This window comes from Rhinolophus hipposideros (assembly GCF_964194185.1).
Source record: "Rhinolophus hipposideros genome assembly, chromosome: 16".
Lineage (NCBI taxonomy): Eukaryota > Metazoa > Chordata > Mammalia > Chiroptera > Rhinolophidae > Rhinolophus > Rhinolophus hipposideros.
The window spans coordinates 19,128,761-19,154,990 of record NC_138062.1 but is presented as its reverse complement, the minus strand read 5'-3'; the positions used below and the strand labels follow the sequence as shown (position 1 = coordinate 19,154,990).

General features: G+C 40.7%; 1 protein-coding gene across 4 annotated transcripts in view; it reads left to right on the top strand.

Moving 5' to 3' along the window:
• ZNF827 (zinc finger protein 827) overlaps positions 1 to 26,230 on the top strand; it is a 152,251-nt gene that overhangs the window by 49,454 nt on the left and 76,567 nt on the right. For all 4 annotated transcript variants that reach the window (XM_081077334.1, XM_081077335.1, XM_081077337.1 and 1 more), the window contains exon 5: positions 12,552 to 12,785. In XM_081077334.1, coding sequence (XP_080933460.1) covers positions 12,552 to 12,785 — 234 coding nt within the window. The remainder of the gene's footprint in view (positions 1 to 12,551; positions 12,786 to 26,230) is intronic.

The window sequence follows — 26,230 nt, the reverse complement described above, 5'->3', positions numbered from 1 at the left end:
CTCAGCACCGTAATTGATTCCGGGAAGAGAATGGGGCAGCCCTTGCTCCTGGCTTTCTGGACTGAAGGAAAAGAATAATTCTGTAAACTTTGCTTAGGGTTTTGCCCTAGAAGGCAGCCCTTTGAGGGCTGCAGCCCTGCGTATTCACATAGATTTTTCTTGGGAGCCAACAGACATACACACATCATTGCATGTCAGGGCACATGATCCAGGGGTCCCATGACGGGGTGTGCATGGGAGAGGGGCTCACCTAACCTCAGAGCACTTAAGTTACCGCTGCTTCCGTGCCTTCTCTCCAGTATTCCTGTATACTTCTCCGGTATCCAGCAGCAGTTCTGACTTTGGCTACACATTACACTTACCTGGGGTGTTGTGTTTTGTTTGTTTGTTTGTGTTGTTTTTAATGCTAGGGTTCAACCCCACTCCCAGAAATTACGATTTAATTGGACTAGGATAAGGACTAGTCATTGGTATTTTCTTTAAAATCCTCAAATGATTCTAAAATGCAGCCGAGATTGAGGATCACTGCTGTGGAATATAAGCTTGGTAAGTGGTACAGTTTTTTTTCAGGACAGCTCTCTTCCCTTGCCTTCTCTCTCGGACCATGAGAAAGGGCACAGAGCTGTGAGATGGGTCTGAGGCATTCACTGAGGTCCAGGTTGGCATGAATGAGAGACTTGGGTGCGTCATGTTCATCGAGCCCCCTGTTTTTCCTCAGGGGGTCTCATGACAGGAGAACTAAAAGAAGCATCTTAATGTTCTCTACTTAGAACTAGAAAGTCTCAACACTCATCTAGAACATCAAGGAGCTGGGAGTATTACCACTTGGAGGCTGGTTCATAGTTGCCTGCCATGAATGGCCTTACCTCATCTCTTGTTTCTGAAAACTATACTTTTCAAGATTCAAAATTGAATTCTAGCTCTCCAAATTATAACCAAGCAGTTGACAGAAAATTGACATGTCAGTTGTTGGGGGAGAATATCTTTTTGTTCCTGGTTTTCGAAAATAAAAGATATGAGCCATTTCAACTATTTTTAATTTGGAAACTGGCAAAAAAAAATTTATGCTTTCTCCCACATGCTATTCCTTTTAAACATTGAGGCTGAAACAATTTTAACTAGGAGAGGTGAACTTTTTAAAGCAATGACTTACAAATGGGTGCAAGCCGAATTGTTTTTTAATTTACTAGGAGCTCAGCCATAAAATAGCAAAGGTTTTTTTGTATACAGAAAGGGGAGTTGGTGAATGTGTTTGTATCCCACAGGCCTTTGTTCTGCCACTTCATCTATTTCCTACAATTTTGTGCATTCATAGTTATACTATGGTTAGTCAATGAATGGTAGCTCCCCATCCTATGATACCTTTGTTTGTGCTGCTGGAGAAGGAAGAATGGGAGATGCCCAGTAAACTGGGTCATCCTTATTGCCTGGTGGTTCTGTTTGGCTTCCTATAAAACATCTTAACAAATGAGCCTTCTTTCAAGGAAATGCCATCCTTGTGGCTGTCACACCCTAAGACTTCAAGACCTGGAGCCAGGGGGCTCTCCCAACGCCCCATGCTCAGGTGCCTTATCCAATGGGTTTATTTTCCACAAAGCTCTGTCTTCAGTTTGGCCTTCTTTTTAATCCTGCCTTGCTTTTCTCGTGATGGGCACTCACTGACCATGTGACTAAAATTCCTGGTGTCAGATGTGGATTTAGAGGCCTGATACATGCAGGCAGCCCGAATACCCTTGAAATCTTAGATTTTTATTGAACCTGGTGGTAATTCCTGTAAGAAGGAGAGTGTGGCTCCTTCCTGTCACTGTTGTTCAGTGACTTGGCTCCATGAAACGAGGACTGATCTGAGTCACAGAAAGGGACGGGTGACATTACAAGAAAGTGGGACCTGAAGTCTCACGTACGTGTGCCGGAACTTCAGTGGATGGAGACTTTGTGACATTGACTCACTGTTCATTATTTTTCCTTAATAATCACTTACATAGTACTTGACTCTGAGCCATTTAATGCATTTGAACTTTATAACAGCCTATTGCAAAATAGTATTCCCATTTTACTGGCGAAAACTAAGGAATAGAGTGGTTAAGAGACTTGCCCAAGTTTACACAGCTAATAAAAATGGTGGACCTGACATCACCACCAAACCAGTATTACAAGGAATCTTAGAGGGACTTCTTTAAGATGGGAGGGGGGTTAAGGATGGGTGAAAGGGGAAGAGATTAAGAAGTACAAATTGGGGGCCGGCCCGGTGGCTCAGGCGGTTGGAGCTCCGTGCTCCTAATTCCGAAGGCTGCCGGTTCGATTCCCATATGGGCCAGTGGGCTCTCAACCACAAGGTTGCCAGTTTGACTCCTGCAAGGGATGGTGGGCTCCGCCCTCTGCAACTAACAATGGCAATTGGACCTGGAGCTGAGCCCTCCACAACTAAGACTGAAAGAACAACAACTTGAAGCTGAATGGCACCTTCCACAACTAAGATTGAAAAGACAACAACTTGACTTGGGGAAAAAAAAAAAAAAAAGTCCTGGAAGTACACACTGTTTCCCAATCAAGTCCTGTTGCCCTTCCCCAATAAAATCTTAAAAAAAAAAAAAAAAAAAAAAAAGTACAAATTGGTTGTTACACAGTAGTCATGGGAATGTAGGGTATAGCATAAGGAACAGTCAGTAATATTATAATAAGTAGGTATGGTGCCAGATAGGTACTAGATCTCTCAGGGTGACAAATGGGAATGGGGTTGGGGGCAGGGTGAAAAGGTGAAGGCATTAAGAAACACAAATTGATAATACGGTATGGGGGATATAACAACAATGTTGTAAAGATCATGTAAGGTGTCAGATGGGCACCGGACTTATCAGGGGGATCACTTCATAGACTGTGTAGATGCCTGACAATGCGCTCTACACCTGAAGCTGAAGTAGAATAATACTATAACTGAATGTCAACTATAACTAAATATATAGGTAGATACAGTCACGGGATGTGGCGTACAACATAGGGAAGATGGTGAATGGTATTGTAACATCTATATAAGATGTCAGGGGTGGTAGCTTGGGGGGCGGGTTATCACTTTACGAGGGGTTTACATGTCTAACTATTACGTTGCTTTGTATACCTGCAACTAATAAAAAAAAATGGTGGGACTGAGATTCTAATCCAGGGGGGCCTGGCTCTGGTGTTCCCTCCCCTAGACCCCACATCACAAAGTAAGTTAGCAGTGAAATCAGAACTTGATGTCTCTCTCTGTCCTGTGACGTTGTAGAGTTAGCCAGAGTTCCCAGCATGGGTGCCACTCTCTGAATGTGGTATGTTAGACGCCATTGGAAGTTGCATTAATACTTGTAGGCTTTTCAGGAATTACTTAGTGCAAAGAAGCGTAGTAACAATAAGGCCAATTTATATTTCTGTAGGGCTTTCTAGTGTAAAGCGTGCTTCCAAATATATTGTCTGACAACAACCATTAGATGAGTAAACCAAGACTCCGCGTAAATCCTGTCAAAGAATCATGACTGGATTCCAGCCAGATCTTTCTTTTCTCACTGCTGGACAGAGTATATCTAGTTTTAGAATTGCCTTCTAGAATAATTTTTTTATCTTGACAGACCCCTGGAAAAACTTTTCAAAGTCTATGTTTCTGCAAAACTGAATTCAGTTCATTTTCTTCCATTTCTCAGAAATACATTTTCTTCTACTTAATACTGTTGCTATTGTTACTACTTCTGCTATTACTATTATAAGCATTATTACTAATGAATTGTGTTTACAGTGAGCTGGGCACTGTACCAACAACTTCATGTCTCTTTTCCTTTAACTCTCTCAATAGCCCTATGGGGTTAATAATATGGAACCTATTTTATAGATGAAGAAGGTGAGGCTTAAAAGGCTTCAGCGACAAGGGACAGAGCAAAGATTCAGTTCTGCCGAACTGCGAAGCCGTGGCTCACGACCACGTCATTAGCTATTACCTAATTTTTTTTCTCAGTTGAGTGAGCTGTCTTTTGACCTCGTCTGCTTCACTGTTTATTTTCCTTGGCTTCAAACCATGGCATCATTTCTAATGCATGTTAATTCAGTTACTAATCTGGTTAAAGTTTTCAGTGTCTTCTAAAATAGATGGACAGTCCTGCCCTTCACATGCAGCCCTTCCTGGACGTCATGTCACACCTAGACAGCTGGCCCCTCCGGGTCCCCCCACCCCCAGGCCCTCCAATGCATTCTGAAGGACCCTTCTTCTAATACCTCTTACATCGGGCTATGGCTCCACCTGCCTCCTTTGTACTGAGTAATTGTATTCCCACAGCCTTCACAAGCTTATAGGTACACCCCTCTCGTTTCCATTTCTCTGACTTCACTCATGCTCCAAGGGACTGGTCACTTGAACTGTGGAGTTCCATATATCTTCTTCCTCCTGTTAGATAAAATGGTGGTGGAAGGGGGCCAGGGGGGGGACTTTTTCTAAAAATAATTAATAATGTTATTAGAGCTAAAGTAACTATTTTCATGCACCTCCCACAGTGGTCCTGTATAGAGAGAATTTCTAGCAACGCAGTTCCCATTCCTATCATGCCCTTCCCCTGCTGCCTAGCCTGTGTAAACGCTAGCCACCCTTCCAACAATAGTGCCCACTTCTTTAGTAAAACCTTTTCCTGTTATTCTGGTCTTTACTACTTGTCCCCATTGTGAATTCCAGTGGTACTTAGAGTCTTTATCTTCCAGGCTGCTGCTTGTATTATTATTGCTAGTTCATTCTATTGCTGTGTGTTAGTCTTGCGTCTTCCACTGTTTCAAATTACTGTGGGGGGAGATAATGTTTCTTTTATAACATCTTTGTCTTTGTATCATCCACAATGCATTCCATGATGGATTGATTATAAGAAAAATATTCCATGAGTCATATTCTAGAAGTCAGATTTGCAGAGGTCGTGATATTACTTCACTTAAAAAGGATTTGCAAATTCACACCCACCTCCATCGTGCTTAAGAAAGAAGATGGAATAGAAGGTGGTGGTCTGTGGAAAGTAAGCAGGCTGTTTAAAGGGAGCCCCCGCAGGGTGTGATGACCTTGGTGTTGCCTTATGTCTTATGTTCTAGGACCTCAGCTTATAGGGTCAAGTCTAGGAACTGGACTCTGTCACTGAGTTAAGTAAGAAACTGTTGCACAATTTAACAGCTCAAAACAATCACCCTTTTCTTCGTTTATGATTTTGTGGATTGGCAACTCGGGTGTGGTTCATCATGGTGCTTCTTCGGGTCTCCCCTGGGCTGACTCATCCGTCCGCAGTCCATTGCCAGGTGGGCTGGGGCCTGGCTGGACTAGGGTAGCCTCAGCTGGAGTGGCTTCTCTCTGCTCCCCAGAGTGTCGTTCTTCAAAGGGCTAGCCCAGGCTCGTCCACATGGCAGCTGGGCAGGGTTCCAAGGAGAGAGCAGAAGGGCACGGGACCTCTGGAGGCGAGGCTCAGACCTGGCCCACCACCTTCCACTGACCAAAGCAGGCCACAACTCCAGCTCAGATTCAGAGTGAGAAAATAGACTCTACCTCTTAATGGGAGAAGGAACAAAGTCCCATTGTAAAGGCGTGAGATTTTAGGGGGTGGGGGGATCATTGATGACATAAATCATTTAAAAAACTGATGTATAAACCAGAATGTCAGCATAGTAATTTCAAATGGCAAGCGTAGCCATCAAGAGGAGATGTCATTTTGGGCAAATGGTCACGAACTTCCCTGAAAAGTGTTGGAAATATATTACTACTCTTTAGGCTTTCTTTTTTCTAGGCTCCAATCATGTCTTGCTATTCATACATTTCATTCTTTGGATTTAATAGGATGAATTTAAAATACAGCTTTCTTTCACATTTACTCATGGCTTGATTGGTTTTGCAGGACTTATCCTTCCTGCTTTTGACAAGGGAGATATCCTGTCTGTTAAGTGGATTTCTGCAGATTATGTGCTTGCTGGTTTTAGTGGTTTTGTTCATGGAGAAAAACCTTATTTATTTATTTTACAGTTCTTAAGGCACCACTCATTGTTATTACTCTGACCCTGTGCCAGACACTGTTTTGTTTTCCCTTTGTCACTATGTCTATAATTGTCGTAGCTGTCATAGGGGACCTATGCAGTCTTGGTTTGGGGACACACATCCTGAAGTGTGGCCAAGGATTAGCTCAGGTGGGGATTAATGAGAAATATGAGATGGTTAAAACTTCACTAAACACTAATTACAAAACTACTTAAGGCAAATTAAGTAGTTTACCTTATTGGAGAGCAAGATTTAAAAATATTTAGCTAATGTTTTAAACATTCTATTTAGGTATAATATGCTTAACATCTAAACGTAATACTCCACTGTTATTATTATTTAATTAAATCTTAGCTTTCCTTATGATTTCAGAGAGCAGTTTTTTCTCACTTAAAGTGCATAAAGTTATCAAAAAATCCCAGGTCCCCAGCCAGGTCATACACACTTACATGTATTTATAAGGGAACCTGGGGACTTGTAACAGCACTGGTTTGTAATCTGGAGAGTTGAGCTCTGATTCTATCATTAACAAGCTATGTGATTTTTAAAAGGCCATGTCCTTCTCTGAGCCTGTTTTCTTATTATAAAATAAGGAAGTGGAAAACAGTAATGGTTTTCTTTTTTTTTTTTTAACAGTGAACCTATTTGTTTTCAAACAAAATCTTAAGTGCACACTCAACATATAAAACACATAACTTTAGTTCACATTTATTATATTTATTTAAGCAGTCAAGCAATTAGAAAAGCGTTGCTGTTTGGTAAGCATGAAACGTGAAATTACTGTGATGATCAGATGAGGTCTTACGGCAGTGTAAGTATCTAATGTATTTCTAAATTTATTTCTCTGATTGCTGTTTCAAGAAATACCCTTTACACGGGGACACTGTGGCAAATGAGGGCAGATTTCAAACAATTTAACTTGTAATCACAGGATCCCTTCACTTAAATATATTCAGATGCTTGAAAGGAGAATATAATAATTAAAAGTTTTGCTTCAAAGTCGACATTTAGCAGCTGCCCTCCTTTATCATAATAAATGGCAGACTGGTAGTATCCCAAACTTTCAATATGCACTAAAGCCATCTATCATTCTATATTAACTCTTGGTTATTAGTCAATCAACTGTTATTTGGAAATTTATTTCATTTCACTAGTCTCAATTCCTCATCTGCAAAATGGGGATAATACAGTAGTAGTCCCTACTTCAAAAAATTGTGAGAATCAGAGAAATTAATCTTTGTGAACACTTAGCATAGCCCCTGGCCTGTAGTAAGTGTTCTATAAGTGATATACGTCCAGATATATCTATATATGTACATATGTCTGTTATCTACGATAGCAACTTCACCAAAGCAGATATACTTGAATCTATCCTGGCATTTATTTAAGGCAGTGTTTCTCCGCTAGGGGCATGCCCAGGGGACAGTTAGCAAAATCTGGAGAAAATTTTTGTTGTCACAACTGGGAATTATATTGGCATCAAGTGGGTAGAAGCCAGGGATGCTGATAACATCCTATAATGTGCACGGCAGTCTCCCACAGCACATTACCCAGCCCAGAATGCCAAGGTGCCAAGGTAGAAAAAGCTTGATTTAAGAAATGCCTATAGACTCTAGTAGTACCATAACTGTACAGTTTTAACATGGGTACACATGCACAGGCGTGAATTTTTTGAAAGATCAGTGCATAGCCAATGACTTCCTTATTAATGATCGATTACTAGAACTCTTAACACTTTTATGATACAGGAGAAACTGTATTACCGGTGACACACAAAAACCTGAATTAACTTGTCAAGATACGTTAACATATTAGTGGTCTCCAGTGAATGGACATTTTATACATAATGCAGCAGCTGAGGGTGCGTGTTTTAAAATTAATTTTAAAATAATCTTCAAAACTTCAATTAGAAACAAACATGACTTGGAACCCCGAAGTATATCCTAGGGTTCCTTGAAACACTGGAAACCACTGATCTATGGTACCTTCCAGGTCCAAGAGTCTTTGGCTCTGCTTTAAGGTGAGGTAGTTAAGTAAAATTCTCATTGGTCTAGTTTTTCAATGTAGCTGTTTAGCATTCCCAAAATTGCTAGATTCTGAAGTAAATGTGAGAGCTCTGTCTTATTAAACTCAAGGAAAATTGTCATTTTCCTTCACCAGAAAATGAAGGAACGGATGGAACAGAAGCTGTCATGCTGCAGCTTGTTCCTCCTTTTCCATCCTCTTAGCCCAATCTTCACCAAATTCTTTCCTACCAGAAAACATCCCTTACCTTCAAATCATGCCCCACTCTTCCCTTCCTCATGAACAGTATTTAGTTCACTTTGGATTACTTATTTTGCAAAGCCCACCATCCAGCTGCTTAGGGTTGTATCCTTGAAGAAACTTGGGCTGTCTTGGAGAGAGATTGGGGGATTTTCAACCAGAAGCCCTAGAGTCTAGCAGTTCTGTGATTTTTGTGTGTGTTGGGGGGATGTGGGGAGGCTCAGTCTATTAACCTCTGGGACCTTACTTTCCTCACCTATAAAATGAGGATAGTAATGACATTTACCTTGTGTGGTTGACAGAAGGATCAATGCCTACGTAACTATTCAAATGCTAGTTGTATGCTTTTTTAAAACAAATATGGTCTTTAAGGAAGTTATATAGAATTTTCCTCAAGGAGGGGCGTTGTGCTCACAAGGAAATCTCCATGTGAACTGATGACACCATGCTTTAAAGAGGTTTTTCTTTTATAACCATTAATGCCTGCCTATTAGAATTAGAAGCGTGGAATCTTTTTATCCCAGTGGCCGTTCCATTCCTTTGCCATATTAGCCTTTATCTTGAATCCTCCTATTTGTTTCCTTTGAATGGCTGCACAACTCCATTGAGTACATGAACTTACAGATATGAATCATCTGTGATCAGTGGCTCAGGTCCTAAAATGTTTAGAGCAAACAGTAAGAGAAGGGGCCTCTTGATTAGTGGGGCTTCTTCACGCCATTAGAGTATCTGGAAGCTTTAAGATACATACACAGAAATCGAGGCAGGTGCCGTGCAAGTCCTTTACGAATTGAGTTCTATGTGTACACAAATCTTTTTGTTAGTAAGAATGAAGTCAAGACTATGTAGTGAGTCAGAAATGATTGCTTTTCTCTTAGCAATTTTCCCAAAGGAAAAAGAAAACACTTTTAATTCCACCTTGCTCTGTAGAAAGACTGTGGGTTTTTTAACTTAAGATAATGAAAAACGATGGCAATTATTCAGTCATTAATTTTAAGATACAGGCTTTATGTACTTTTCTCAGTGCAAATGTTTCTGGTTATTGAAAAAAAGCAGGGTAGCCGTCATATTTCTATTTTTCCATTTTTGATTTCGACCCAAATGGTTGGGAAACTAAAACTTGAGCAAAGAAGTGTCTCCCACATGGTTTTTTGACATGTCATTAGCCTTGTTTACATTTCCCCAACACTTGACTCGTTTCATGCCATTCTTAGCGTTGTCAGGCTGAAAACCAGGTAAGAAGGTCCTCGCAAGTATATAATCCAGCCACATCCAGCTTGCCTGTTGTTTTTTTAAGTGTCTTATTGAAGTTCTGTTAAATCCGGGGTGTACCAACAATCCTAAATAGCTTTCTTTTTTTCTTAAGTCTTAAGTAGCATGTGTTCTGCCTAATGCTCCCAGAAGCTACTTACATCTTTAAAGGGCATCAGTCTAATGGTTGCCCTCTCTTAGAAGCTGGGATTTGCTTCTAGGGCCGTAATAGTTTCTTATCTTTTTCCTAGCCTCATCTTAGAATTTTGAAACGTTTTAAAATAAAAGATGCAGCACTAAAGCATTTTAAAAAAACACAAAAAAACCTAACCATTCACGTCATATTATTCCTTCCCAAAGAATTGAAGTCACAGACAGAACAGACCACACACCATTTAATCACCCTGTTATAACTAACTAGGATGATCTCGGAAAAGGATTTTTTGAAGGGTTCTGGAAGAAAGGCTCAGGGCGAGAGAAGCTTTAGAAGATAGTTAGCCAAACCCCCGGAAGCGGGAGAAATATGCTAAATAAACAAAGTCCTCTTAGGAGCTACCTTCCTAAAGGTTGGGAATACAGACTTGTTGCAGATTGCTCTAGAGACTGTCTTGGTTCCCTTTGGTTCAGATTCTGATGACATTGTCCCTAAAAGGCTAGACTTTAAGCACTTTCCTTCAGGTCTGGACTCCTTTAGTAATGCTAGAGTCCAAGTGATTACTCAAAGACACCTCAGTAAGCGCTGTGGGATAGGCAACAAAGCTTTTAACTTTATCTCTAAGGTCTTATCTCCAATCTAATGATGAGATCCAGGGAAAGCATTTCTGATTGCCTTTGGTGGAATATTTTGAGATTCTTAGTTTTTGTTTACCACAGGTAATAGAGGAGTGCCAGTTGATGTCACTAATTTGTGGCCAATACATTTTATTCATTCAACAAATACAGATATTGAGCACCTACTATGTGCCAGCCACTGTTCTAGGCACTCGAGATCCATCAGCATTAAAATAAAGATCATTGCCTTCATGAAGAACAGACCATACATGGTTAACGTAATAAATAAGAAAATTATATAGTATGTGATTAGTCTGTTTGCGCTGCTATAACAGAATACCACAGGCTAAATGGCTGGAACAACAGAAATTTATTTCTCACAATCCTGAAGGCTGGAGGTTCAAGCGCAGTGTGTTTCTCCTGAGGTTCCACTCTCCTTGGCTTGAAGATGGCCACCTTCTTGCTGTGTCCTCACATATGTCTCTCTTTTTATAAGGACATTAGTCATATTGGATTAGGACCCCACTCTAACGGCCTCATTTAATGTTAGTTACCTCCCTATCTCCAAATACAGTCACATTGGGGGTTAGGGCTTCGATGTAGGAATTTGAAGGAGGGGGACACAATTCAATCCATAACCGTATGTTATCAGGAGATGAATATTTAGGGAAAAGGAAGATTAGGGTAGGAGAGATTGGGAGTACTGTCGGAGTGGGGATTGCAATTTTGAACAGAGTGGACTTCATTGAGAAGGTGGTATTTTAGCAGACTTGAAGGTCAAGTTACATTCAATTGTTGTTACACAGCATGGGGGTCAAAGATGGAGGAGTGGTGTGAGGGAGGGAGGTAAGGGACACAGGATGGCAGCCCGTGGACCTAAGTTCCAACCCTAGCTCTTCCTCTTTATGGTAGCAAAACTTCCAAATGTCATATTGGCCCTCTAGAGTCCAATTTCCAAATAGGCTGGTTTATGTGAACTTGTGATTCCAGAATATAAAGGACCCTTCTATCTCATGCCCGTGTGTTGGCTGGGGACAGGGGCGGATAGGTGTTTGCTTTGGGGGATTTGTTTTCTTCCTCATATCTGTTCAGCAGGAATGGGCTTAAGGCTCATTCTAATAAGCATTACTAAGAACCTTGTATTAGGATGAGATCTTCTTTCTCCAAAGACAAACACACCCAAAATAAGCAGCCTAAAATTCCTACTATATGACCCTTTAAAGAGGAACAAGATGCCTGTGAAAGGGCCAAGTGGTAAGAGAGGATGCTTGTCTTTCTTCTCGGTTTTTCCTGGGTAGGGTACTATGTAGCTTAGTGGGTGAAGGCCTGGTACGGTGTGGCCAAGCCACAGAATCCATCCCATAATAGGCAAGTTAGCTCTGCCCTGACCACACACTCCACACCAATCAACCCTGCTAAAAATGGAAAAAGGACATAAGTGGAAAAACTGGTGAAATCTGAATAGAATCTGCAGCTTAGATCATCGTAATGTGAATTTCTTACTTCTGACAACTGTACCATGGTTATGTAAGCTGTTAACATTAGGGAATACTGGGTGAAGGATATATGGGAACACTGCAAACCATCTTTGCAACTTCTCTGCAAATCTATTCCCAAAATAAACCATTTTTCATTAAAAATGCCCTTTGTGGACTCGGAGATGACTTGGGCTACAGACAGGAACCCAAAACACAACGCCAACGGCATGCCCCACTGTTTGTGGTATATCTCTTAAGTGGCAAAAGTGGTATATCTCTAGTATGAGCTCTTCTCTCTGGCAAATTCTCCACCCTCACTTTTCAGCCCACCCCAGGTTTTCACTCTGGGTATTGCCTGTGACACATGTGTATCATCAATATTTTATGGCAGAACCACTGCCCGAAGGCATTATTCTATACTAGGATTAGACAGGGAGAGGACAAATAGGTCAGGGTGGCAGCGTCATCTCCAGGAAAGAAGACATTGAGGGAAACCAAAGAGAAAATGCCCAAACACTTTGTAGAGGCAGCGTTTCCTAAAATAGGATAGGTTTGAAAGATTCAGAAGCCCACATGCTCTTGGAGTGTATTGTGTTTTTGTGCCCAGGGTCAGCCAATTTTGATTAGGCCGTACTCCCTCCTGCTGTTAGCACAATATGATCGTGCATCCATCCTTCATTAAGTTGGGGGCAGCTAAGAGGGGGAGTGGCCTTGTGTGTGTGTGTGTGTGTGTGTGTGTGTATAAAATCCCTTTTTTCTTTTGACAGCTGCAAATCAGAAGGAGCCCATGAGTCTTAACTTTAAAGTAAAAGAGGAGCCTAAAGAAGAGGAGGCCCTCAGTGCCACCTTGCCTCGGTCCAGCTACGTATTCAGCCCAGAATCTGAAGTGCCAGCCCCAGGCATCTCTGAGGACACCCTTAAGCCCCAGGAAGGGAAGGGAAATGTGCTAAGGCGGGACGTGTCCATCAAAGCAGCATCTGAACTTCTCATGAAACTATCAGGTAATTAATTTATTCTAAAATGTTCACATTCGGATCATTTCATTTGCAAACCAACTGGGCTGCTTCCTGCGTGGGTTATAATTAGCCTAATGGCGACAGCATCACATTATTGTGCTGAATTCAGGAATGATTGGATTACTTGGCTTAAATACCTGTGTTGTGTGTATGAGTGTGTTTGCAAATGCTAGCCGTGTACCTGTCCTAGTAAACACAGCCTTCTTTTTCTGGCTATGACTGCAAATTGTGGGAAAACACTGCTGCTTCCTAAGATGATGTGGATCATAATTTTAAATGGATTCTAATGATATTCAAAGCACTTTTGCTAATTGATCAAAATATCTATTTTTTTCTTAATAGAGAACCTTACATTTTTGTGCATTTACACTTTATATTCTTTAAGGGCCATTAAAATACTTTTCTTCACTTAATAAGCAGTTGAGATGGCACTTGAAGTAATTACCAATAGAGTCACAATGAGATTTTAGGAACAGAAAATTTCATAATGGGATATTACAATAATTAATCTAAGTCCTTGAGATGAATGAATGCTTTTTTTTTACTAGTATCTGAATGTAATCCCAGCCTATCAAATGTTGGAAAAATAGGTTATAATTTGAAATTCAAGTACTTTGGATTCTTTTCCACCCAGTCTCCAGTCTGTCCCATCCCTTTTGGAACAGGAAAACTAAACGTTTAGTGTCTTTTAAATTCAAAGGTATGACTTTCAGAACATAGAAAGAAAACTTATGTCAATAAGAGTACTTAACCAATTTATATCCCATCCTTAGTTCACTACTGCTTAAAGATAATTTTTAGAAACTATATTCAAAATGCTGAAATCAATCAAAAGCTGTTTTCAGTTTGTAACTTGCTGTGCTTAGACGATGAAAGCAAGATATGCTTTAGGGGGGCTCTTTTTTCCTGTAACTTCATGAACGATTCTGACTGTTTCTGGTTGACCAGTAAGTTGGAAGGTAAGACATTAATAGTGAGTAACTTAGAGTCATTATATCAGAACAGATGAAATTCCTGTATTTGCCAGTTGGTGGGGTTAAGAATTCTTTCCTTTGGTGTTAATTCAGAATACACTGTAACTTCAGGGAACAGGATTTGGTATAGACAATGTATAATAGTACAATTATTACATCCTGTTGTAGCCCCATTTTTCTAAACTTTGCAATGACAGTGCAGCTTCTCTTATGTAAATGGGAGGAGGTCTAGCAAGATTGTGCTGATTGCTGAATGCTAAAAGTTTTAAAAAATGATGTTCAAACCAACATATTTTCATATAGTTGATCCCTCCCTTCTGTGTCAAAAGGTCTCGGTGACACAGTAATCTGTCTGTTGATTTTCCAGTCAATTCAGAGAGGTCACACAGCTCTCTGAGTCTTTTCTATAACGTAAACTTTCACAGCACAGTGATTTTAATTGTCTTCCGACAGTGACTCGTGTTCCCTCCTGATGGTAAGATGTTAGTATGTGATATTTCTGTTTCACTGTTTGCTGTGCAGCCACTATTGTGAGCAGGGAAAGCTGGAGTGACCAAAAGATAATATGCAAAAATGAGATTTCAGGAAAAATGTTCTTTCAGAAAACATTTTATCTTCTTAATCTGTTGGATGATGCTGTTTGAGTCAATGAAGTAGGAAATCATGTCCTCGATAATGGGGCCCCTCAAACAGAATACCGCTAAGCAGCCATGCACATTTGATGGTATTGGTGGACAGTAATAGCCTTTTTAAATGTTTATGTTGAGTGTTATTGAGTCCATGTGCTGTGGGGTTAAACAACAGTTGAATGGGTGACATGGTCGTCTTTCCAAAGGACATCTGTCCTGCTTTGTGGTGTGGAAGTAAAAATTTGTTTGAAGACTAAGATAACACTTTTTGCCCCAGCATTCAAGGTGCAAGAGACCTAGGTCAAAAAAATGTGTCCCAGTCCCTACCCTCTAGATGCTTATGTCTAGTCAGAAGAAATCCAAGGCAAGGAAATTCATTCAGTAGGTGACTTGCACCTGGCACTTTGTACTTCTTTGCCCTAACAGAGTGTGGTCAGGTAAACTGCAAAGAAGTTTCCGGGCCGGCCCGGTGGCGCAGGCGGTTAGAGCTCCATGCTCCTAACTCCGAAAGCTGCCGGTTCGTTTCCCACATGGGCCAGTGGGCTCTCAACAACCAAAAAAAAAAAAAAAAAAAGAAGTTTCCGAGTTAGGACGTGAAAACAAATGTTTTCATTCCTAAGCGGCAAGGTAAAGAGGACTCACCCTTTAGTAGGTTTAAAGTAGATATTAGAGTTTGTAATCACGGATAGATCAGTGCTCTCAAAAGAAGGAAGATGTGAGGAAAAAACTTGCTGAGCTTCCTTTCTTCAAGTTGTAACTTTAGCAATTTCAATGTTGTTGCCCTGAAGACATCCACGTACGGGGCTTGTCAGTTTCTTCAGATCCCCTTTTCCATGATATTCCCTGTCCTTCTGCAGTCAAGAGTAGCAATTCATTTCCCAAAGCGTCTCCACAGGTCAGTCAGAGCCGTTCCCAGGTGCATCTCACCTGATACCCCAAAGCCTTACCGCAGGCATTCGTGTGAGCGGGAGTCCCTGTTGCTTCCTGCCCTGCTAACTTTCATGTATTGCCTTCTGTCCTGCCGGGGAAAATCCTGCTCAGAAAGAGTTGGGTGAGGAATGTACAGCCCATGCATTATCATACATCTTTTTCCCTCTTTCAATTTAGACCCAAGGAAATAGCTAAGATGTGGAATAAAAGGATTCTTCTTCTCAGTTACTTCATTCTTGGAGAATAGAAGCTGTGATCTGTAGTAGTTTAGACCCTTTCAGCCTTTTCATTGAATTAATAAGAGGAAACCAGCCAATAATTTTGGCTGCTTTATTTCTAGTTTTCAGTTAATTTATGTCAATTGGACATAACATCCCTAACAATGGATGTTGGGCACGTGGCCCAGTCAAATATCCTGTGAAACTTTCCTATGTGAAGAAACCTCTGTAGGTATATTGTTTTCCAAATTGACATTTATGTTTTATGGGAAAAAACACAGATGAGTTAGAGACTAGGCTAAATTTTTCATTAACTGCGTGTTTGGGAAAATCTGAGTTTTCTTCCTTCCTGTGTCTCAAGTTCTATTTCCAGTTGTTAATTGGGAAGTCGAGTGCCTGACAGCTGGGCCAAGTAAATTGATTACCATAAAGAAAGCAACCCGCTCTGAGGAAAATACTGGATGCTTGCAACTAACTACCTGTTGTGATGTGACACCAGGCAGCCAAAATAATCAGACTTTTCTGCTAAGCTTATAGTTGCCAAAGATAATTCCCAGAAGTCTTGATTTAAGGAGGCCCAAAATTATGACGTTCAGTAGTAGGGAGGATAGGTAACATTAGGCAGACTAAGAAAATGAAGTCCCTATTAAACTCTGGTTTTGCAATGTCTGGTGACCTCGCAAACTGAGGGAACAGATGTGTTAACATAGATAAGACTGAGTGCTGAAGATGACACAAAATTTTATCTACTCTGCTCTGTGGTACTCTTAAGAGAAGTCACTAGACTCAAAGAGATGAAGAAGTGTGCTCGTCTTCCTTTGGGGAGCCACATGGTTACATGGGAATGCAGATATAAAATGTACCGTGTAGCAACTATACACCAACAAATTAGATAATCTGGAAGAAATTGATAATTTTCTAGAAGCATACAACCTTCCAAGGCTGAATCAAGAAGAAACAGAAAATCTAAACAGACCAATTACTACCAGTGACATTGAATCAGTAATCAACAAGCTCCCAAGAAACGAAAGTCCTGGACCAGATGGCTTTACAGGTGAATTTTACCAAACATTCAAAAAAGAATTATCACCTACTCTCCTCAAAATATTCCCAAAAATCCAGAAGGAGGGAAGGCTCTCAGACTCTTTTCATGAGGCCACTGTCACCTGATCCCCAAACCAGACAAAGACATTCCAAAAAAAAGAAAACTACAGGCCAATATCCCTAATGAACATAGATGCAAAAATCCTCAACAAAATATTAGCAAACTGAATTCAGCAATACGTTAAAAAAAATATATCACGTATGGTTGAACCTAAAAGTAGCAGACAAGAATTCCATTTAAAAATATGAATTGCACAAAAATAAGTAGCTGTGAAGTTGGAGTTATTCAGAAACATTATTGAAAAATTAAACATTTAAATGTATCTCACACGGTAAATAAATCTTCGTATTCAGACCTGAATTTGAAACACGTCTATTGGTTTTCTTATTTCTATGCTGAAAAAAAGAAACGGAGTGGATTTATATTCATTTCTGATTTATATTCATTTATCCCTGCCTAGTCTTGGACAGAAATATAAATTATAATTGCCTCTTGTGGAGAAATCTGAGCAGGACCTGGATTTGAAATACATAGTGATGTAGGGCTCAGGGAATCAGCTAAGTAAGCTAGGGCTTCAGTTGGAGATATTTAGAAGCAGGTAAACTTGGGTAGGAAGAAGTTTTAAGATGAATTTAATTTCTGAGTGAACTGAAGCAGAGAGGAAAGGCACTTAAAGATTGACCTTATTAACAGTTTCAATCAAGAACAAATCCCCTTGAGCCAATTTAGGCAAGAAAGGAGCATTTAATAGAAGATGGAGGTTTGGGGTTGACTTCTGGAACAAACCCCGGGGCAGGGATCAGCAGGGCTTCAGTCCCCAACTGGAGCCAGAGGCTGGAGGACCGCATGGAAGCCAGGAGGCTCTCCCTCTCCACCTCAGTCCTGCTTCTCTCTGTGCATACAGGTGGACTGTTTGTTACCCAGCCAACAAGGTGGAAAACAGAAGTTGCCATCAGCCTCTGAGTTCAAAAGAGCAACTAATTTCTTAGTCACAATTCCCACTGATTGCCTCAGCTCTGACTGGAATCCACCAGTGGACACTTCAGTATCTAAGGATAAGGGCATGTTGGGCAGGCATGTTGGGCAGATGTGACTGCTGTCATGCAGGATGGCTGAGAGGAGAAGAATCCCCAGAAACCCACTTTGGGTGGACAAGAGTGAGGGTGCTGTGAGACCAGCAAGAGAAACAATATGTAGGAGCCGCAAAAGTTGAGGGGCAGTCGTTACTGTTATTGAAATGTTAAATGTGAATGTGTGGTGGCCTTTGGGTGATGTTTACCTTTTCTTTCTGGTAGACTCTCGGAGAAGTCCTGCCCAGCCTGGACTTTGCCTAGACAGCCCCAACTCAAGACGTGCTGAAGGCAGGCCTTGTCAATCAAAGTGTGGTTCCCCACACCTGCAGAATCAGCACGTGTTGGGGAGGATAGAGAAGTACTAGAAATGCACATTCTTGAACGCTACTCGGGACTAAGGTTTTGACAAGCCCCACAAGTGATTCTGACAGCTATGTTTTGAGAAGCACTGAGCGGAGGAAATGGTTAAACTAGAGAAATAAGTTTTGTCCAGCTGAAAAGAATGCCTTAGGCTGACGCTGGTAAAAGAACAAAGCTCTATTAAATGTACATTTTACTTTTCAGAAAGAATCATGTCTCTTCAGTGGCGATTCTTTTTTATTTATTATGAAATAATGGTACCTGGGAACCTTTTTTTAGAAGGACACATGTACCTAACATATCAAGAGGATGTTGTGAGCCTCAGATAATACTACTGTTTTCAGTGTTTTTTGCTATTTAATTTCATGATTATTCCTCGGCAATGCTGGTGTTGTTTTAGCAGGAAAAAGCTCCCCCCTCACTCCCTACTCCCTTTCCCCAACAAATCAGACCATGTCAGGGATCTTCTATTCTAAAGAATTCCTTGAAATACATTAGAGATTTTAGCTAAATAATTTCTTAGGGCAAAAGTTATTCACTGTTCTATTTGGTATGTCTCCCTTGGAAAATTATAGTGTATTAAACTTTATAAGCGATAGGACTTCAATTATCATGTACAAGGCTGGAACATAGGTGTTTTAGTTTTATATTAATGTCATCTCACATTTGCCTCCTTCAAACTTACTTAAGGCGCGAGCAATGGAGGCCTCGCTGTGTCCGCTACCTCGTGACTCTACCTGCTTCCGTCCAGCTGAGCGTAGAGCTCCTGACTAAAGTGAACAGGTGGACATGTCAGCAAGGCCATGTGAAAGAATTCAAGAGTAACGTAGAATCATCAGTAGAAAAGTACCTCTTTATTTGATTGTCTGTTTATCCCTTGTCATACGTGGTACTGAAGACGTTGAGAGCAAAAGGCTGTCAAAACGGCACAGTCTAGTCCATCTGAAATGGAAAACTACTTTTTTTCATGTCAACTTTTTTTTTTTTGAGCATCTGGAGAAATCTATTAAACCCAGGACTCGACTTTTCTAAGAGTTTATCTATTTTAGATTGTTCCGTTTTATAGGGGACATCTAGCCTGATTTTTAAAAGCATCTTTATTGAGCTATAATATACATGCCATAGAATTTACCCATTTAAAGTGTACAACTCAGTAGTTTTTAGTATATTCAGAGGTGGGCTACCATCACCATATCTACGTATAGAACATTTTCATTGCCCCAGAAAGAAACTCTACCCATTAGAAGTCATTCCTGTCCTCCCAGTACTACCCTCCCCAGCCCTAGGCAACTACTAATCTACTGTCTATGTCAATAGATTTGCCTGTTTTGATGTTTTATACAAATGGAATCATACAATATGTGCTCTTTTGTAACTGGCTTGTTTCACTTAGCATAATGTTTTCAAGGTTCATCTATGTTGTTACATGTGTCTGTACTTTATTCCTTTTTATGACTGAATAATTCCATTGGATATTATTAGAATGGATACAAGAATAATATAATAATTAATTTTATACATGGTATAAATGGATATACCACATTTTGTTTCTCTGTTTATCTGTTGATGATCATTTGGGTTGTGGCCCAACTTTTGCTATTATGACCATTCCTGTACAAGTCTTTTTGTGGACATATGTTGTGTTTTTCTTGGTATATAGGTAGGTAAGAGAGGAATTGCTGGGTCAAGAGGTGACATTTTGAGACACTGCCAAGCTCCCAAAGCAGCCGCACCATTTTATATCCTTATCAGCAATGTATAAGAGTTCCAATTTTTTTCCCATTCTTGCCAAAACGTGCCATTGTCTGTCTTTTTTATTATAGCCATCAGACTGGGTGTGAACTAGTATTTCATTGTGGTTTTGATTTGCATTTCCCTGATGACTAATGGTGTTGAGTATATTTTTGTGTGCTTATTGGCCATTTATATATCTTCTTTGGAAAAATGTCTATTCAAGTCCGTTTCCCACTTTCTAATTGAATTGTCTTTTTATTTTTAAGTTGTAAAAGTTCCTTCTATATTCAGGGTCTAAGTCCCTTATCAGATATGTAATTTGCAAATATTTTTTCTTATTCTGCTGATTATCTTTTCACTTGCTTGATGGTGTAATTTATAGCAAAGGTTTTAATTTTGATACAGTCCAATTTATCTCCCTTTTCTTTAGTTGCTAGTGATAATCATGGCATTATCACATTTTCCATAATTACAAAAAGTGTGTAAAAATGCAGACTTGTTTAATATTAAAATAAAAACCTCTCTTTACTTAATATTAGCACAGTATTTAATTTTCAGATATAAAGCCTATGAAACCTAGTTTATTGACTAAATACTGTCAGGGTGGAGTTGACCCTTCTGAGTTCTGTATTTGTATATAGCATTCTGTACGTGAGCTGATGGCAAGGAATATTTGTATGTCAAATTTTTTTAAGTGACTTAGAATGAATATGACTGGGAATGGGCTTACAACTAAATGGACAGGTGACTTCCCTCATTGCCATATGTATCCTAAGCAACATTCAGGATATACCGGGAAGTTAAATCTAAGTAAGGAATTAGGCTCCTTTTTTTTTTTTCAGGGCTTGAAAACTCAGAATTGAAGGTATTTGGAGTGCGAAAACTATCTTATACAAACAGGGAATAAATCACTTTAATAAGATAAAAATGTGACATGTTTATATACCCAGAGAATTCTTTTCTTGAAGGTCTAGATCTTGTGAAGCTCAGAGGATATGCAGCGGTGTTATTTACCTTACCGTTTAGGCAGGATGGAGTCAGAAATAGCTGTTTGCTGTTCTAGAAAGGCCATTCTTTCCCCAGCAAGACGAGGGGACTTGCTTCTGACAGGCTCCCCCACCACTGACTGATGTTACCCTCGCTCTTTGACTAGTGAGCACCCCCGTATTTATTTTGTAACTTCATACACAGCTACAGACCTTTGAACCCACACACCTGAATGGCTGTTGCTGCTCTCTCACTTCATGTGGGGCGCTCTTCCAGCTCACACGCCCAGGGTACTGCCCCTGTGCCCCCCTTTCCTCTCAGAGCTGTCACCCATCCGCCACCCTTTTGCTTTCTTGACCCGGCTTCCTCAGCCTCCCACATGGAGGACGGAGGACTCCGAAAGGCCAGACTCAAAAGGGCTCTTGTTTTATTATCTTCTCCCTGTTGCATAGCTGCATATGTTAATGTAGCCACGAAAATTTGTATTGGCTTGTGTTCCCAGAAACCAGGCAAGAACTCTGAAAGGAATTCCGTGTGCTCCACCTTCATTAGAGATGCCGTTTCTGTTTGGCTGGACTGGGGGAGGGAGGGGTTTGATCACAGCTGTAAGGCCCAAGGTGGGGCTGTGGAGGGGGGCGGGCCAGGGGGGCAGGGGCGGGGTGCCCCCCATGCCCTAGGGTAGGGCATGGTGGAGCGGGTTCAAGATACACCTTTGCGATGTTAAGCAAAAGAATTAAGAAGGACGCCTAGGAAGTGTGTTGCAGGGGGATAGTGTGCCCTCCTCCTGTATTCCTGTGTCGTTTTCTTTTTCTGGTATAAATGATTATACATGTTACTTTATCCACAACACAAACTTGTGGCACAGAGAGGCCATTAGCAGATACTGTTTGGTGGGGACGCCTCTAAGAAGCTTTATTTTCTGAGGGATCCAATTGCAGTGTGGGTGCAAATATTTGAGTAACCAGTCAAACATTCTGTTCCACTTCTCATTCAGAGGATAAATTTCCCTGCCAGGTAGAAGCTGTGTACCTTATCGGTGTAGTCTACACCACTCCAGCCTTTTATGCTTCCTCCTCCCAGACGTTTTGGCTATCATGTTACCCCAGTTATGGTCTTGTGAGGAGCGGCACAACCATTATTTTTCTCAACGAGAGATCAAAGACATTCTCATTCTGCAGTGGTTTTTCTTTTCATCGTCATGTTGACCTTTCACCTTTACATTAGTCATATCAAAGAAGGGGGACATTTGCATGTGTTATTACACTCCATGGATTCTATGCCCATCTGGGTATAAGCTGGTAATGACCTTTCACCTTTAACTTATTCATGTCAAAGAAGGAAGACATTTGCATGTGTAATTAAAGCCCATGTATCATGTGCCCACCTTGGTACACGGTAGTATTACAGACCTATCTCTGGAGAAGGGAATCCTCTCCCCTCTGCCAGGTAGGATGTTTTCTGTGCTGTGGCCATGTCCCACTCGGCATCTGTGAGAGCCGGACGATGCTGCACACAGTTTGAGAGTGATGGGACCAATTCCACTGGGCATGGGAGTATCCATATTAACCCAAGAAAGGAGCACTTTTACGAGAACTGTTTGTCCCTTGTGGCCTCTGTTATTCTTATCCACAGCACAAACTGCAGCACAAACAGAGGCCATTAGTAAATATTATTTGATGGCAACATCTCTAAGAAGCTTTAATTTCTGAGGGATCACAGGAAGACAAAGGATTGAAAAGCAGTATTTTTCTCTTTATCACAGTCTGAGGACCTCTGGCTTTCTTTCTGAAGGGATCTGGGTATTCCCTCCTCATAATTCTTCTGTTTACTCCACCCATAGGTATTTTCCCCATATGTAAGCCATCCTGAGTTTGTGCTGGGAGTTGATTGACTTCCTGTTTTCTAAATATGGGATAGCACTTTTCCTGGTTTCCCATGGCTTGCCATATGCTTGTGTCATTTATCTCCACAGCTGGAGAAATGAGAGAAGTGATAGGATTCACATGTGACCCACCACATTTTATCTTAGGTCTAAAATCAGGTGGTGAGGGTCACTGTTCAAAGAATAAATTACAAACTCATCTTCTTAACTTCCTACTACTGCCGTCCTTATCCCCATAAGCATGCAAACATATGCATCCAGTTTCCTATGTTGCTACCAGAAATCCTCCTACTGCTTTGGAGTCGGGACATTCCTGGGGACAGCCTTACTGGAAGCTTCCTGTGGTCCACATACATGTTGCCAAATATACACTTAATAGCCCCTTTAATCGAGAGAGAGGGGGGCCCCAGCAGAGCTGAAGGGTTGATGAGGACTAATTATGACATTGCAATGCTTTGGGGGACTTATTCTGAGAATGGGATCATCACGCCTCAACCTATGTGTTTGACTATCGGTAGGAATCTTCGCTTGGAATTCATCAATGCTTATTTAGCCAATATATTGGGTAATCTGCAGATAATCCTTATTTTTCTTCTGTACTTTTTTTTTAAGAGCTGTAGGGAATAAAGAAGAAAACAGAGGAGTAGGAAGATAATGTAATCAAGACAGATGGTTATCTTTTTCAATTACTTGTGCGAAGACCTTTTGCACTCCGTTTATCCCATCTGAATACTGTTGAAAATATTTTCCCCTAAAACGTTGTTCACATTAGAACGATTTTCCTATCTGACTCTGTCTTAACTTTCTTGGAGACACCCAGAGCTTGAGTACTCATCCTGTGTGTGGCCGTGAGTGTGCAGGTATTATTAGGGCCTGGTTCTCAGTAGAGGGGTGACCTCCTCCTCAGTTTTCTTCCTCTTCAGCACCTGCTCCAGAGAGGACACAGGAACAGAGAGGAAGGGAAATTAAACTGAGTCACTTACGCTACTTGTGAGTAGCTTTGATGTAAAACCATTTGGAAAAGAAGGTTGAAACATAGCCAAAATACATTGTAAGGATATGTATGTACTCTGCGTCTCCAAAAACCATGGGGTAAAATTAAGAGCCCAGAGGGATCATTTTCTACCATCACATGGTCCCACCCTCAGTCCATGGACTCCCACAGGCATGGTACTAGAAACAGGACCCTATCAAAGGGAAAGCCTCATTTATCATTGGCTACTAGGGCTTTGATTTTTGGCAAAAGTATGCAAAGATTTCTGGGTGGTTAAAGGAACCCTATACTTTAGCTTTCCTCTACTTGTCATTCTATCTTTCCGTTTATTTTCTATGGTCTTCCTTTTTTCCCCCACTTACTCATTCATACAACAAATATTTATTGAGCTCCTACTATTTTCCAAGCCCCGCTTTGGGCATTAGGGATGCAAAGATGACCAAGACAGTGCATTCTGCTGCATGAAACCTGCATTCGCTTCCCATCCCATCTCTTGGTACCCATTTCTCTCTCTACTTAGTGCTGGGTTCTAGACTCTCTTGTTATGAGATGCTATGTTCTCTGCACCCTGCTTACCAGCCCCTCCTGGCCTGCTAGAAACATCGACCAATGGGAGAGAAGTAGTAAAGACCTCTGGACAGAGACACATACGCTTGTAACAGGATTCAGTAATATTTAGCATCACCTAAGAGAAGCATTTTAAACTCGTCTGCATATACTAAAGCCCTTTTACCATCTGTTAGTGGAAACTACTTAAAAGTTTGGTAAAACTCCCAGTGATTGAAATAGAACTCTTTGCTTGCTCCTGCCTCTCTTTGGGCATTAAGGACTCCCTCTGTCCTTCTCCCCCCTCTTTGTGCATAAAGCAGCGGTCAACTCATCACTTGATAGAGATGGACATTGCTTGTTGGTAATTTTTTATGTCACCGGGAATTCTGTTGAGTCTTTCAGGAATTCTGTTTTAAACCTACGCGTACACAACCCACTCTTCCCCCACCCCCCCAGCATTCAGGTTCATGGAAGGATATAGAAAAGCCTATTAATCACAACAAATGAGGTGAACAGGGCTTAGATTTATTAAATGGCAAAGGATAATGATGTTAAATAGCTAAGGTTAGATCAGATACAAGAATTGACCCTGTTCCTTTTCTTTTTTTAATGTGAGACAAGAAAAGTATGTTCTGGACATTAGATGAAAAATAGGTTAATTTTTTTTAAATGAGATCATTTGGAATGTTACCAAATGGCCGACATACAGTTTAAATGCACCTCTTCAGCTAATTTCTAGTGAAATCATCAAATGAAAAGAAAACAAGATGATGGGGAGAGGTTTTGCATTAACACCGGGACACTCAAGAGTTCACCGGATAATGACTGATCCACTCCACATCATTGCTGGTTGGAGACGCTGATCTCTCAGAGCCTCCAATATTTTTGATTGTCGTTTGGACAAAAGTGAAATGGACAGAAGTGAAATGTGATGGACGTATTCTGAATTGTGATCATTGTCCACGTGACCTCTCTGACAGACCTTCGTCTAGGTCATGTGAATCTCCCCAGTAGTCTAATGCCAGGAGCATCTTACCCAGAATTAAGTCCAAAACTTGTGCTGCAGCCTAGGGTGCAGTTTTGTCGCGAGTCTGAAAACATTAACACATGCCCAGTTGTCTCAGGCAAGGACCTATTGCACTGTTGGCTGGTATAGGGATTGCAAAGACTGATTAAAAAAATCGACAGAAGAATATAGCATCATGTACTTTGCTCTGATAGAAAATATGTTTCTTGCATCTTTGAAAGGGAGCTTCCAGGTCTCACGAACTCTTTATTGCCTTTAAAGTTCAAGTGTCATTTTTTAGGGCATATCTGTTCCTTGCAGATTCAGAACAATTAGTGAAATGGAACACCTGGGGCTATTCATTGTGTGTTTTTAAAAACTTGATTCTAACTTGACCCCCTGCTTACTTCTAATTGTGAATTCTAGTGTGCATAGCTAATTCTTCAGATGTTTGTTAATTCTCCTTCCTAGGTCTCCAGGTAGTGCACTGATATACAGGGAAAACACTAGTTTACGGTTTTGGTGATTCGATTCAAAAGGTCAATTCTGATCAAATATCTTTGAACTGTGGGGTATGTGTGTGTGTGTGTGTATGTGTGTACTGGAGGTCATTAAAAGGCTCTTCTGTTGGAAAATACTATTCTTTTTTTCTTTTAGTTGGGGTGTGGGGGAGTTCAATTTCCTGCCCTACACCATTTAGCACCCCTGACCTCAACTGTGCCTGTTATCCTATAGTCCAGAGACCGTGCGTTTTATCCATTCCAAAGAATAAATTTCCCATTCCACTGTTCCAACAAGAGGGACTGGAAAATGCTATTCTTGAAGGTTTTTGTATATTACCGTGTTTCCCCGAAAATATGACCTAGAGCGGACCATCAGCTCTTATGTGTCTTTTGGAGCAAAACTAATATAAGACCCAGTCTTATTTTACTATAATATAAGACTAGGTATAATATAACGTAATATAATATAAATAAAATACAGGGTCT